We start from the raw sequence: 15,309 nt of genomic DNA on the forward strand, positions 1-15,309 counted from the left end.
TTCGAATCTTTATTATTATTAGTGTGAATGCTTGAAAAGCATTCACAGTATTGTTATTCGAATCTTTATTATTATTATTATTATTATTATTATATATTCCGTACGTTTTTTGGCATCTCACTCCTTCAAAACCGCTCAACTTAGAAAAACCATTCAAACACCGTTAGATTCCTATTCTTTTGGACATGAATGCTTCTACTTTTCTCATTTTTAACATTTATATTTTTAATTTTATTCAACTTTATTTAACAAAAAATTATAATGTATTTCAATGGAGAGACCCTTCAAATTCTCATTCAATTCACTCATTTTTAAACCCTTACTACTTCCACATACGTTGACATAGAGCCACCATTCAAACTTTAAAACGAAGACAAGACATTCAACTATTCAACTTGTATTTATCTTTTCAATATCTATTATACTTTTTCTTCAGTTCCAGTTTAAGTTTCATGATGTTTTTTCACCCGTTTCAGAGTTTATAATGGGTGTGTATGGGACGGAATGTTGGGGCTAGAGTGAGGCAGCTCAACTGCTAGAGTGAGAGGAGCAAAAAAATTAATCTTAAAATCTTTTTTAAAACTGCTGCTGTGTCCGCAGCGTTTGCTCTACAGGTATGATTTTACCCTCAAAACGTAGCCATGGCTGTCCTCTTTCATCCAATGTGTTTACTATTGTCCTAGGTGTTATGGTTCTTTCATAAATGTCACCAATGCACAGCCTCCTCCCTCCAACTCTTCCATAGACTCTAATGTTAAAATGGCTCAGAAGGTTCGTTTGAAAATCAGAAGAGCATGGTGTCTTTCCACTGTCACCACGTCCATATAATAAACTCCACAGGCATGAAAACTGAGAATTAGGTAGACTAGACATTGCTGTCACTCACGGTGAAAGAATTTCGTCAATACGACTTTTACTTTTCATTTGGGAACGATTTGTTTCGGCCTGACTTTTCTGTTCATTTTAAGCAGCAAAAGTGAGGTGCATGTCTGTGTACGTGTGTATGGAGCCATTGGGTGCAGTCACTATAGCAACCAGGCTCACACCTGCCTGCTTAACGAGCTCTCTCTCTCACTCTGCCAAGATTCATCTTAAACACTTCTCTTTCAACTGCTGCTGTGTCCACAGTGTTAAAGCCATCATTTTACCCTCAAAACGTCGCCATCGTTGTTCTTTTTCCAACATCTTGTCTTTCAAAGCTCAGAGATGTAAACTTTTTAAACTGTGTGGGTCCAAGTGGAGGGATCACATTTTAGTCATTCAGTGATTCAAAGAATATGACCTTTTAATATTCTTTCAGATGTTTTCTGACTCTAAATGTTCTTTTCTCATTTCTTAGGGTTTTCTAATTTACATTTAAAACATTTTCAGTTTTTTCCAACTTCTTCTTCTGTGTAACGTTCAGCTTTTAGCAGTTCAGCACCTTTGTTTTCAGGTTAAATTCTTTTTTTTTTTCTGTTTTTTTAATCTCATTCAATATTTTTAACTCAAAATTCAGCAATTAATTCATTTCAGTGCATACATTCAGATTCAAGCATTCACACTGCAGTTTCTTCAGAAAATGCACTTTCTAGTTATATTTTATTCTGTATTCCGTACGTTTTTTGTAATCCTATAACTTCAAAACCGTTCAACTTAGAAAAACCATTCAAACACCGTTAGATTCCTATTCTTTTGGACAACACTGCTTCTATTTTTCATATTTTTAACATTTATATTTTTAATTTTATTCAACTTTATTCAACAAAAATTTATAATGTATTTCAATGGGGAGACCCTTCAAATCCTCATTCAACTTACTCATTTTTAAACTCTTACTACTTCCACATACATTGACATAGAGCCACCATTCAAACTTTAAAACGAAGACAAGACATTCAACTATTCAACTTGTATTTATCTTTTCAATATCTATTATACTTTTTCTTCAGTTCCAGTTTAAGTTTCATGATGTTTTTTCACCCGTTTCAGAGTTTATAATGGGTGTGTATGGGACGGAATGTTGGGGCTAGAGTGAGGCAGCTCAACTGCTAGAGTGAGAGGAGCAAAAAAATTAATCTTAAAATCTTTTTTAAAACTGCTGCTGTGTCCGCAGCGTTTGCTCTACAGGTATGATTTTACCCTCAAAACGTAGCCATGGCTGTCCTCTTTCATCCAATGTGTTTACTATTGTCCTAGGTGTTATGGTTCTTTCATAAATGTCACCAATGCACAGCCTCCTCCCTCCAACTCTTCCATAGACTCTAATGTTAAAATGGCTCAGAAGGTTCGTTTGAAAATCAGAAGAGCATGGTGTTTTTACACTGTCACCACGTCCATATAATAAGCTCCACAGGCATGAAAACTGAGAATTAGGTAGACTAGACATTGCTGTCGCTCACGGTGAAAGAATTTTGTCAATACGACTTTTACTTTTCATTTGGGAGCGATTTGTTTCGGCCTGACTTTTCTGTTCATTTTAAGCAGCAAAAGTGAGGTGCATGTCTGTGTGCGTGTGTATGGAGCCATTGGGTGCGGTCACTATAGCAACCAGGCTCACACCTGCCTGCTTAACGAGCTCTCTCTGCCACTGTACCAAGATTCATCTTAAACACTTCTCTTTCAACTGCTGCTGTGTCCACAGTGTTAAAGCCATCATTTTACCCTCAAAACGTCGCCATCGTTGTTCTTTTTCCAACATCTTGTCTTTCAAAGCTCAGAGATGTAAACTTTTTAAACTGTGTGGGTCCAAGTGGAGGGATCACATTTTAGTCATTCAGTGATTCAAAGAATATGACCTTTTAATATTCTTTCAGATGTTTTCTGACTCTAAATGTTCTTTTCTCATTTCTTAGGTTTTTCTAATTTACAATTAAAACATTTTCAGCTTTTTTCCAACTTCTTCTTCTGTGTAACCTTCAGCTTTTAGCAGTTCAGCACTGTTGTTTTCAGGTTAAATTCAGGTTGTTTTTTTTTTTTTTATCTCGTTCAAAATTTTTAACTCAAAATTCAGCAATTAATTCATTTCAGTCCATACATTCAGATTCAAGCATTCACACTGCAGTTTCTTCAGAAAATGCATTTTCTAGTTATTATTAGTGTGAATGCTTGAAAAGCATTCACAGTATTGTTCTTCTAATCTTTATTATTATATTTTATCTATTCCGTACGTTTTTTGAAAGCCTACTCCTTCAAAACCATTCAACTTAGAAAAACCATTCAAACATCGTTAGATTCCTATTATTTTGGACAACATTGCTTGTATTTTTCTCATTTTTAACATTTATATTTTTAATTTTATTCAACTTTATTCAACAAAAATTTCCCATGTATTTCAATGGGGAGACCCTTCAAATTCTCATTCAACTTACTCATTTTTAAACTCTTACTACTTCAACATACGTTCACATAGAGCCACCATTCAAACTTTAAAACGAAGACAAGACATTCAACTATTCAACTTGTATTTATCTTTTCAATATCTATTATACTTTTTCTTCAGTTCCAGTTTAAGTTTCATGATGTTTTTTCACCCGTTTCAGAGTTTATAATGGGTGTGTATGGGACGGAATGTTGGGGCTAGAGTGAGGCAGCTCAACTGCTAGAGTGAGAGGAGCAAAAAAATTAATCTTAAAATCTTTTTTAAAACTGCTGCTGTGTCCGCAGCGTTTGCTCTACAGGTATGATTTTACCCTCAAAACGTAGCCATGGCTGTCCTCTTTCATCCAATGTGTTTACTATTGTCCTAGGTGTTATGGTTCTTTCGTAAATGTCACCAATGCACAGCCTCCTCCCTCCAACTCTTCCATAGACTCTAATGTTAAAATGGCTCAGAAGGTTCGTTTGAAAATCAGAAGAGCATGGTGTCTTTCCACTGTCACCACGTCCATATAATAAACTCTACAGGCATGAAAACTGAGAATTCAGTAGACTAGAAGCTGCTGTCGCTCACGGTGAAAGAATTTTGTCAATACGACTTTTACTTTTCATTTGGGAACGATTTGTTTCGGCCTGACTTTTCTGTTCATTTTAAGCAGCAAAAGTGAGGCGCATGTCTGTGTACGTGTGTATGGAGCCATTGGGTGCGGTCACTATAGCAACCAGGCTCACACCTGCCTGCTTAACGAGCTCTGCCTGCCACTGTACCAAGATTCATCTTAAGCACTTCTCTTTCAACTGCTGCTGTGTCCACAGTGTTAAAGCCATCATTTTACCCTCAAATTGTCGCCATTATTGTTCTCTTTCCAACACCGTATCTTTCAAAGCTCAGGCATTTAAACTTTTTAAACTGTGTGGATCAAAGTGGAGGGATCACATTTGAGTCATTCAGTGATTCAAAGAATATGACCTTTTAATATTCATTCAGATGTTTTCTGACTCTAAATGTTCTTTTCTCATTTCTTAGGGTTTTCTAATTTACATTTAAAACATTTTCAGTTTTTTTCCAACTCCATCTTCTGTGTAACCTTCAGCTTTTAGCAGTTCAGCACCTTTGTTTTCAGGTTAAATTCGTTTTTTTTTTTTGTTTTTTTTTATCTCATTCAATATTTTTAACTCAAAATTCAGCAATTAATTCATTTCAGTGCATACATTCAGATTCAAGCATTCACACTGCAGTTTCTTCAGAAAATGCACTTTCTAGTTATTATTATATATTCCGTACGTTTTTTGGCATCTCACTCCTTCAAAACCGTTCAACTTAGAAAAACCATTCAAACACCGTTAGATTCCTATTCTTTTGGACAACACTGCTTCTATTTTTCATATTTTTAACATTTATATTTTTAATTTTATTCAACTTTATTCAACAAAAATTTATAATGTATTTCAATGGGGAGACCCTTCAAATCCTCATTCAACTTACTCATTTTTAAACTCTTACTACTTCCACATACATTGACATAGAGCCACCATTCAAACTTTAAAACGAAGACAAGACATTCAACTATTCAACTTGTATTTATCTTTTCAATATCTATTATACTTTTTCTTCAGTTCCAGTTTAAGTTTCATGATGTTTTTTCACCCGTTTCAGAGTTTATAATGGGTGTGTATGGGACGGAATGTTGGGGCTAGAGTGAGGCAGCTCAACTGCTAGAGTGAGAGGAGCAAAAAAATTAATCTTAAAATCTTTTTTAAAACTGCTGCTATGTCCACAGCGTTTGCTCTACAGGTATGATTTTACCCTCAAAACGTAGCCATGGCTGTCCTCTTTCATCCAATGTGTTTACTATTGTACTAGGTGTTATGGTTCTTTCATAAATGTCACCAATGCACAGCCTCCTCCCTCCAACTCTTCCATAGACTCTAATGTTAAAATGGCTCAGAAGGTTCGTTTGAAAATCAGAAGAGCATGGTGTCTTTACACTGTCACCACGTCCATATAATAAACTCCACAGGCATGAAAACTGAGAATTAGGTAGACTAGACATGGCTGTCGCTCACGGTGAAAGAATTTTGTCAATACGACATGTACTTTTCATTTGGGAAGAATTTGTTTCGGCCTGACTTTTCTGTTCATTTTAAGCAGCAAAAGTGAGGTGCATGTCTGTGTCGTGTGTATGGAGCCATTGGGTGCAGTCACTATAGCAACCAGGCTCACACCTGCCTGCTTAACGAGCTCTGCCTGCCACTGTGCCAAAATTCATCTTAAACACTTCTCTTTCAACTGCTGCTGTGTCCACAGTGTTAAAGCCATCATTTTACCCTCAAAACGTCACCATCATTGTTCTCTTTCCAACACAGTGTCTTTCAAAGCTCAGACATTTAAACTTTTTAAACTGTGTGGATCAAAGTGGAGGGATCACATTTTCTTCATTCAGTGATTCAAAGAATATGACCTTTTAATATTCATTCAGATGTTTTCTGACTCTAAATGTTCTTTTCTCATTTCTTAGGGTTTTCTAATTTACAATTAAAACATTTTCAGCTTTTTTCCAACTTCTGCTTCTGTGTAACCTTCAGCTTTTAGCAGTTCAACACCTTTGTTTTCAGGTTAAATTTGGTTGTTTTTTTTTTGTTTGTTTTTTTAATTTCATTCAATATTTTTAACTCAAAATTCAGCAATTAATTCATTTCAGTGCATACATTCAGATTCAAGCATTCACACTGCAGTTTCTTCAGAAAATGCACTTTCTAGTCTTTATTAGTGTGAATGCTTGAAAAGCATTCACAGTATTGTTCTTCTAATCTTTATTATTATATCATCTTCCGTACGTTTTTTGGCATCTAACTCCTTCAAAACCGTTCAACTTAGAAAAACCATTCAAACACCGTTAGATTCCTATTATTTTGGACATGACTGCTTCTATTTTTCTCATTTCTAACATTTATATTTTTAATTTTATTCAACTTTATTCAACAAAAATTTCCCATGTATTTCAATGGGGAGACCCTTCAAATTCTCATTCAACTTACTCATTTTTAAACTCTTACTACTTCCACATACATTGACATAGAGCCACCATTCAAACTTTAAAACGAAGACAAGACATTCAACTATTCAACTTGTATTTATCTTTTCAATATCTATTATACTTTTTCTTCAGTTCCAGTTTAAGTTTCATGATGTTTTTTCAGCCGTTTCAGAGTTTATAATGGGTGTGTATGGGACGGAATGTTGGGGCTAGAGTGAGGCAGCTCAACTGCTAGAGTGAGAGGAGCAAAAAAATTAATCTTAAAATCTTTTTTAAAACTGCTGCTGTGTCCGCAGCGTTTGCTCTACAGGTATGATTTTACCCTCAAAACGTAGCCATCGCTGTCCTCTTTCATCCAATGTGTTTACTATTGTCCTAGGTGTTATGGTTCTTTCGTAAATGTCACCAATGCACAGCCTCCTCCCTCCAACTCTTCCATAGACTCTAATGTTAAAATGGCTCAGAAGGTTCGTTTGAAAATCAGAAGAGCATGGTGTCTTTACACTGTCACCACGTCCATATAATAAACTCCACAGACATGAAAACTGAGAATTTGGTAGACTAGACATTGCTGTCGCTCACAGTGAAAGAATTTTGTCAATACGACTTTTACTTTTCATTTGGGAACGATTTGTTTCGGCCTGACTTTTCTGTTCATTTTAAGCAGCAAAAGTGAGGCGCATGTCTGTGTACGTGTGTATGGAGCCATTGGGTGCGGTCACTATAGCAACCAGGCTCACACCTGCCTGCTTAACGAGCTCTGCCTGCCACTGTGCCAAGATTCATCTTAAACACTTCTCTTTCAACTGCTGCTGTGTCCACAGTGTTACAGCCATCATTTTACCCTCAAATTGTCGCCATTATTGTTCTCTTTCCAACACCGTATCTTTCAAAGCTCAGGCATTTAAACTTTTTAAACTGTGTGGATCAAAGTGGAGGGATCACATTTGAGTCATTCAGTGATTCAAAGAATATGACCTTTTAATATTCATTCAGATGTTTCCTGACTCTAAATGTTCTTTTCTCATTTCTTAGGGTTTTCTAATTTACATTTAAAACATTTTCAGTTTTTTTCCAACTCCTTCTTCTGTGTAACCTTCAGCTTTTAGCAGTTCAGCACCTTTGTTTTCAGGTTAAATTCGGGTTTTTTTTGTTTTTGTTTTTTTAATCTCATTCAATATTTTTAACTCAAAATTCAGCAATTAATTCATTTCAGTGCATACATTCAGATTCAAGCATTCACACTGCAGTTTCTTCAGAAAATGCACTTTCTAGTTATTATATCATCTTCCGTACGTTTTTTGGCATCTAACTCCTTCAAAACCGTTCAACTTAGAAAAACCATTCAAACACCGTTAGATTCCTATTATTTTGGACATGACTGCTTCTATTTTTCTCATTTCTAACATTTATATTTTTAATTTTATTCAACTTTATTCAACAAAAATTTCCCATGTATTTCAATGGGGAGACCCTTCAAATTCTCATTCAACTTACTCATTTTTAAACTCTTACTACTTCCACATACATTGACATAGAGCCACCATTCAAACTTTAAAACGAAGACAAGACATTCAACTATTCAACTTGTATTTATCTTTTCAATATCTATTATACTTTTTCTTCAGTTCCAGTTTAAGTTTCATGATGTTTTTTCACCCGTTTCAGAGTTTATAATGGGTGTGTATGGGACGGAATGTTGGGGCTAGAGTGAGGCAGCTCAACTGCTAGAGTGAGAGGAGCAAAAAAATTAATCTTAAAATATTTTTTAAAACTGCTGCTGTGTCCGCAGCGTTTGCTCTACAGGTATGATTTTACCCTCAAAACGTAGCCATGGTTGTCCTCTTTCATCCAATGTGTTTACTATTGTACTAGGTGTTATGGTTCTTTCATAAATGTCACCAATGCGCAGCCTCCTCCCTCCAACTCTTCCATAGACTCTAATGTTAAAATGGCTCAGAAGGTTCGTTTGAAAATCAGAAGAGCATGGTGTCTTTCCACTGTCACCACGTCCATATAATAAGCTCCACAGGCATGAAAACTGAGAATTAGGTAGACTAGACATTGCTGTCGCTCACGGTGAAAGAATTTCGTCAATACGACTTGTACTTTTCATATGGGAACGATTTGTTTCGGCCTGACTTTTCTGTTCATTTTAAGCAGCAAAAGTGAGGTGCATGTCTGTGTACGTGTGTATGGAGCCATTGGGTGCGGTCACTATAGCAACCAGGCTCACACCTGCCTGCTTAATGAGCTCTCTCTCACTCTGTGCCAAGATTCATCTTAAGCACTTCTCTTTCAACTGCTGCTGTGTCCACAGTGTCACAGCCATCATTTTACCCTCAAATTGTCGCCATTATTGTTCTCTTTCCAACACTGTATCTTTCAAAGCTCAGGCATTTAAACTTTTTAAACTGTGTGGGTCCAAGTGGAGGGATCACATTTGAGTCATTCAGTGATTCAAAGAATATGACCTTTTAATATTCATTCAGATGTTTTCTGACTCTAAATGTTCTTTTCTCATTTCTTAGGGTTTTCTAATTTACATTTAAAACATTTTCAGTTTTATTCCAACTCCTTCTTCTGTGTAACCTTCAGCTTTTAGCAGTTCAGCACTTTTGTTTTCACGTTAAATTCGGATTTTTTTTTATCTCATTCAAAATTTTTAACTCAAAATTCAGCAATTAATTCATTTCAGTGCATACATTCAGATTCAAGCATTCACACTGCAGTTTCTTCAGAAAATGCACTTTCTAGTTTTTCTAGTTATTAGTGTGAATGCTTGAAAAGCATTCACAGTATTGTTCTTCTAATCTTTATTCTATTTTATTTATTATTCTGTATTCCGTACGTTTTTTGTAATCTATCTCCTTCAAAACCGTTCAACTTAGAAAAACCATTCAAACACCGTTAGATTCCTATTCTTTTGGACATGACTGCTTCTATTTTTCTCATTTCTAACATTTATATTTTTAATTTTATTCAACTTTATTTAACAAAAATTTATAATGTATTTCAATGGAGAGACCCTTCAAATTCTCATTCAAATTCCTCCTCTTTAAACTGTATCTACTTCAACATACGTTCACATAGAGCCACCATTCAAACTTTAAAACGAAGACAAGACATTCAACTATTCAACTTGTATTTATCTTTTCAATATCTATTATACTTTTTCTTCAGTTCCAGTTTAAGTTTCATGATGTTTTTTCACCCGTTTCAGAGTTTATAATGGGTGTGTATGGGACGGAATGTTGGGGCTAGAGTGAGGCAGCTCAACTGCTAGAGTGAGAGGAGCAAAAAAATTAATCTTAAAATCTTTTTTAAAACTGCTGCTGTGTCCGCAGCGTTTGCTCTACAGGTATGATTTTACCCTCAAAACGTAGCCATCGCTGTCCTCTTTCATCCAATGTGTTTACTATTGTACTAGGTGTTATGGTTCTTTCATAAATGTCACCAATGCACAGCCTCCTCCCTCCAACTCTTCCATAGACTCTAATGTTAAAATGGCTCAGAAGGTTCGTTTGAAAATCAGAAGAGCATGGTGTCTTTACACTGTCACCACGTCCATATAATAAACTCCACAGGCATGAAAACTGAGAATTTGGTAGACTGGACATTGCTGCCGCTCACGGTGAAAGAATTTTGTCAATACGACCTATACTTTTCATTTGGGAGCGATTTGTTTAGGGCTGACGTTTCTGTTCATTTTAAGCAGCAAAAGTGAGGCGCATGTCTGTGTACGTGTGTATGGAGCCATTGGGTGCGGTCACTATAGCAACCAGGCTCACACCTGCCTGCTTAACGAGCTCTCTCTCTCACTCTGCCAAGATTCATCTTAAACACTTCTCTTTCAACTGCTGCTGTGTCCACAGTGTTACAGCCATCATTTTACCCTCAAAATGTAGCCATCGTTGTTCTCTTTCCAACATTGTCTTTCAAAGCTCAGACTTTTACATTTTTTAAACTGTGTGGATCCAAGCGGAGGGATCACATTTTAGTCATTCAGTGATTCAAAGAATATGAACTTTTAATGTTCTTTCAGATGTTTTCTGACTCTGAATTTTCTTTTCTCAGTTCTGAGGTTTTTCTAATTTACAATTAAAACATTTTCAGCTTTTTTCCAACTTCTTCTTCTGTGTAACCTTCAGCTTTTAGCAGTTCAGCACTTTTGTTTTCAGGTTAAATTCGGATTTTTTTTTATCTCATTCAAAATTTTTAACTCAAAATTCAGCAATTAATTCATTTCAGTGCATACATTCAGATTCAAGCATTCACACTGCAGTTTCTTCAGAAAATGCACTTTCTAGTTATTATATTTAGTGTGAATGCTTGAAAAGCATTCACAGTATTGTTGTTGTAATCTTTATTATTATTATTATATTTTATTCTGTATTCCGTACGTTTTTTGTAATCCTACTCCTTCAAAACCGTTCAACTTAGAAAAACCATTCAAACACCGTTAGATTCCTATTCTTTTGGACAACACTGCTTCCATTTTTCATATTTTTAACATTTATATTTTTAATTTTATTCAACTTTATTCAACAAAAATTTATAATGTATTTCAATGGGGAGACCCTTCAAATCCTCATTCAACTTACTCATTTTTAAACTCTTACTACTTCCACATACATTGACATAGAGCCACCATTCAAACTTTAAAACGAAGACAAGACATTCAACTATTCAACTTGCATTTATCTTTTCAATATCTATTATACTTTTTCTTCAGTTCCAGTTTAAGTTTCATGATGTTTTTTCACCCGTTTCAGAGTTTATAATGGGTGTGTATGGGACGGAATGTTGGGGCTAGAGTGAGGCAGCTCAACTGCTAGAGTGAGAGGAGCAAAAAAATTAATCTTAAAATCTTTTTTAAAACTGCTGCTGTGTCCACAGCGTTTGCTCTACAGGTATGATTTTACCCTCAAAACGTAGCCATGGCTGTCCTCTTTCATCCAATGTGTTTACTATTGTACTAGGTGTTATGGTTCTTTCATAAATGTCACCAATGCACAGCCTCCTCCCTCCAACTCTTCCATAGACTCTAATGTTAAAATGGCTCAGAAGGTTCGTTTGAAAATCAGAAGAGCATGGTGTCTTTCCACTGTCACCACGTCCATATAATAAACTCCACAGGCATGAAAACTGAGAATTCGGTAGACTAGAAGCTGCTGTCGCTCACGGTGAAAGAATTTTGTCAATACGACTTGTACTTTTAATTTGGGAACGATTTGTTTCGGCCTGACTTTTCTGTTCATTTTAAGCAGCAAAAGTGAGGTGCATGTCTGTGTCGTGTGTATGGAGCCATTGGGTGCAGTCACTATAGCAACCAGGCTCACACCTGCCTGCTTAACGAGCTCTGCCTGCCACTGTACCAAGATTCATCTTAAGCACTTCTCTTTCAACTGCTGCTGTGTCCACAGTGTCACAGCCATCATTTTACCCTCAAAACGTCGCCATCGTTGTTCTTTTTCCAACATCTTGTCTTTCAAAGCTCAGAGATGTAAACTTTTTAAACTGTGTGGATCAAAGTGGAGGGATCACATTTGAGTCATTCAGTGATTCAAAGAATATGACCTTTTAATATTCATTCAGATGTTTTCTGACTCTAAATGTTCTTTTCTCATTTCTTAGGTTTTTCTAATTTACAATTAAAACATTTTCAGTTTTTTTCCAACTTCTTCTTCTGTGTAACCTTCAGCTTTTAGCAGTTCAGCACTTTTGTTTTTAGGTTAAATTCGGGGTTTTTTTTTATCTCATTCAAGATTTTTAACTTAAATTCAGTAACTAATTCATTTCAGTGCATACATTCAGATTCAAGCATTCACACTGCAGTTTCTTCAGAAAATGCACTTTCTAGTTTATTCTGTATTCCGTACGTTTTTTGTAATCCTACTCCTTCAAAACCGTTCAACTTAGAAAAACCATTCCAACACCGTTAGATTCCTATTCTTTTGGACAACACTGCTTCCATTTTTCATATTTTTAACATTTATATTTTTAATTTTATTCAACTTTATTCAACAAAAATTTATAATGTATTTCAATGGGGAGACCCTTCAAATCCTCATTCAACTTACTCATTTTTAAACTCTTACTACTTCCACATACATTGACATAGAGCCACCATTCAAACTTTAAAACGAAGACAAGACATTCAACTATTCAACTTGCATTTATCTTTTCAATATCTATTATACTTTTTCTTCAGTTCCAGTTTAAGTTTCATGATGTTTTTTCACCCGTTTCAGAGTTTATAATGGGTGTGTATGGGACGGAATGTTGGGGCTAGAGTGAGGCAGCTCAACTGCTAGAGTGAGAGGAGCAAAAAAAATAATCTTAAAATCTTTTTTAAAACTGCTGCTGTGTCCGCAGCGTTTGCTCTACAGGTATGATTTTACCCTCAAAACGTAGCCATGGCTGTCCTCTTTCATCCAATGTGTTTACTATTGTACTAGGTGTTATGGTTCTTTCATAAATGTCACCAATGCACAGCCTCCTCCCTCCAACTCTTCCATAGACTCTAATGTTAAAATGGCTCAGAAGGTTCGTTTGAAAATCAGAAGAGCATGGTGTCTTTCCACTGTCACCACGTCCATATAATAAACTCCACAGACATGAAAACTGAGAATTCAGTAGACTAGACATTGCTGTCACTCACGGTGAAAGAATTTTGTCAATACGACTTTTACTTTTCATTTGGGAACGATTTGTTTCGGCCTGACTTTTCTGTTCATTTTAAGCAGCAAAAGTGAGGCGCATGTCTGTGTACGTGTGTATGGAGCCATTGGGTGCGGTCACTATAGCAACCAGGCTCACACCTGCCTGCTTAACGAGCTCTGCCTGCCACTGTACCAAGATTCATCTTAAGCACTTCTCTTTCAACTGCTGCTGTGTCCACAGTGTTACAGCCATCATTTTACCCTCAAATTGTCGCCATTATTGTTCTCTTTCCAACACCGTATCTTTCAAAGCTCAGAGATGTAAACTTTTTAAACTGTGTGGGTCCAAGTGGAGGGATCACATTTTAGTCATTCAGTGATTCAAAGAATATGACCTTTTAATATTCTTTCAGATGTTTTCTGACTCTAAATGTTCTTTTCTCATTTCTTAGGTTTTTCTAATTTACAATTAAAACATTTTCAGCTTTTTTCCAACTTCTTCTTCTGTGTAACCTTCAGCTTTTAGCAGTTCAGCACTTTTGTTTTCAGGTTAAATTCGGGGTTTTTTTTTTATCTCATTCAAAGTTTTTAACTTAAATTCAGTAATTATTTCATTTCAATGCATACATTCAGATTCAAGCATTCACACTGCAGTTTCTTCAGAAAATGCACTTTCTAGTTTATTTTGCAATTTGTGAGACAAACATTATGAAGAATTTAAAAATAACTGCAGTAACTTCAAGTCCAACATGGTCCTTTGTTGTAGGCCAGATGTTGGAGTATCAGTGCTATGTAAAGGCTTCACAGTTGTTCTGTTTTGCCTCATTAAGCTGAGTTGTTTGGGTAAAACGGCACTCAGAACCCCTGCAGCATGAAATGAGTCTACAGTGTGGCAGCAGCATGAAATGATGCTGTGAGAAGTGTAATAGCCTAGAACGACGCTTCCCAGGCTGCAGAGCTAATCCTTCAAGGCAAGGATGTAATGATCTCTGGAGGGCTCAAAGACTCAAATGATTCATAGCACATAAACGCAGAAGCAAACAACTATATGGTTAAAATTAAAACCTTCACAAATACATTTCCAATTAGAAGATAAAGCCTCTTATCAGGGTGGCATCATTGTGTCTTTGAAAGCGGCCGTTTGGAAGGTGGAGTACGGAAAAGTCTAAAGGAAAAGAGGAACACCGTTCAAGTGAATTTTTATTTTTTAAACTTAATGGACAATTTAATTTTGCAGGTTTCTATTTAGAGTTATGAATTTGACATATAGTAAATCGGTGACATGTTTTAAATTTTCCTTTTCACCTCTTTGTTTTAGTGCACCCTTCAGTCTCTCCTCTGTGTGTTTACCTAGGGCTGAGAGCGAAGGCGAGGAAGAAGAAGAGGAGGAGGAGGAAGAGGTTCCACTGTTGTCAGAGGAGGAGCTGAACAAACTAGGGTCCAAGCTAATAAAGGCAGAGATCATGGGCAATACGGTGAGGCAGTTATTTATTACTGCTGACCTTCTGTCAACCTGTTTTAACTCGGGCATTAATTTCCTCCAAAGCAGCAAAATATGTTGAACTGCACTACATTCAGGAGGGCCCAAGACTAGACCTGTTACTCCTTCACACCAAAAGGACCCAGTTGAGGTGGACACCACCTGGGTGAGGTGTTTCAGTCCACCTGGGAGAGGCCCTGGGGCAGAACAAGGGGAAGCACTGGGGAGAACGTGACTCACGGCTGGCCTGGGAATGTCTTCCTAGAACAGCTGGAGAACGATGTCTGTTAGAGCTTAGAGACTTCTTAGACTGCTGCCCCAACACCTGGACCTGGATTAGTGGCAGCAGATGGATTGATGGATACAGAAACGCCTTTAGAACTGACTGTATGCTACAAACATCATTCATAACGGAACATTGTCCGGTTTAATGCAACCTCCCGTTTTGACACAGAGTTGAAAAATCCTCTGGTATTGTGGCAATTCAGTATTCAGTTTGATTAATCGCTTGTATAGTACAATAGTCTCAGATGATCAATAGCATATAAACACACATGGATATGACTACATGAATAAGTCAGAATTTGTTGATGTGAAAAAACCTCTAAAGTTCATATTTGTTGTGAAATCCAGAGTTAAGTTGTTCGGCTTTGTGGGAGAGTTGATATTGATTTGCCTTTCCTCGGCACATATGCTTCAACTCTCATCTTTGGATGGATTTAACAGCACATCAGGGGATCTGTTAATTTATAGCATTCATTGATCCGCG

At 36.4% G+C, this 15,309-nt stretch overlaps 1 protein-coding gene across 1 annotated transcript in view; it reads left to right on the forward strand.

Annotated features, from left to right (window-relative positions):
* The window catches only part of cwf19l2 (CWF19 like cell cycle control factor 2), a 51,164-nt gene that overhangs the window by 25,140 nt on the left and 10,715 nt on the right, over positions 1-15,309 (forward strand). The window contains exon 10 of the mRNA XM_026192193.2: positions 14,415-14,535. Within this exon, the coding sequence (XP_026047978.2) occupies positions 14,415-14,535 (121 nt within the window). The remainder of the gene's footprint in view (positions 1-14,414; positions 14,536-15,309) is intronic.

This window comes from Astatotilapia calliptera, chromosome 14 (assembly GCF_964374335.1).
Source record: "Astatotilapia calliptera chromosome 14, fAstCal68.1, whole genome shotgun sequence".
NCBI classification, from domain to species: domain Eukaryota; kingdom Metazoa; phylum Chordata; class Actinopteri; order Cichliformes; family Cichlidae; genus Astatotilapia; species Astatotilapia calliptera.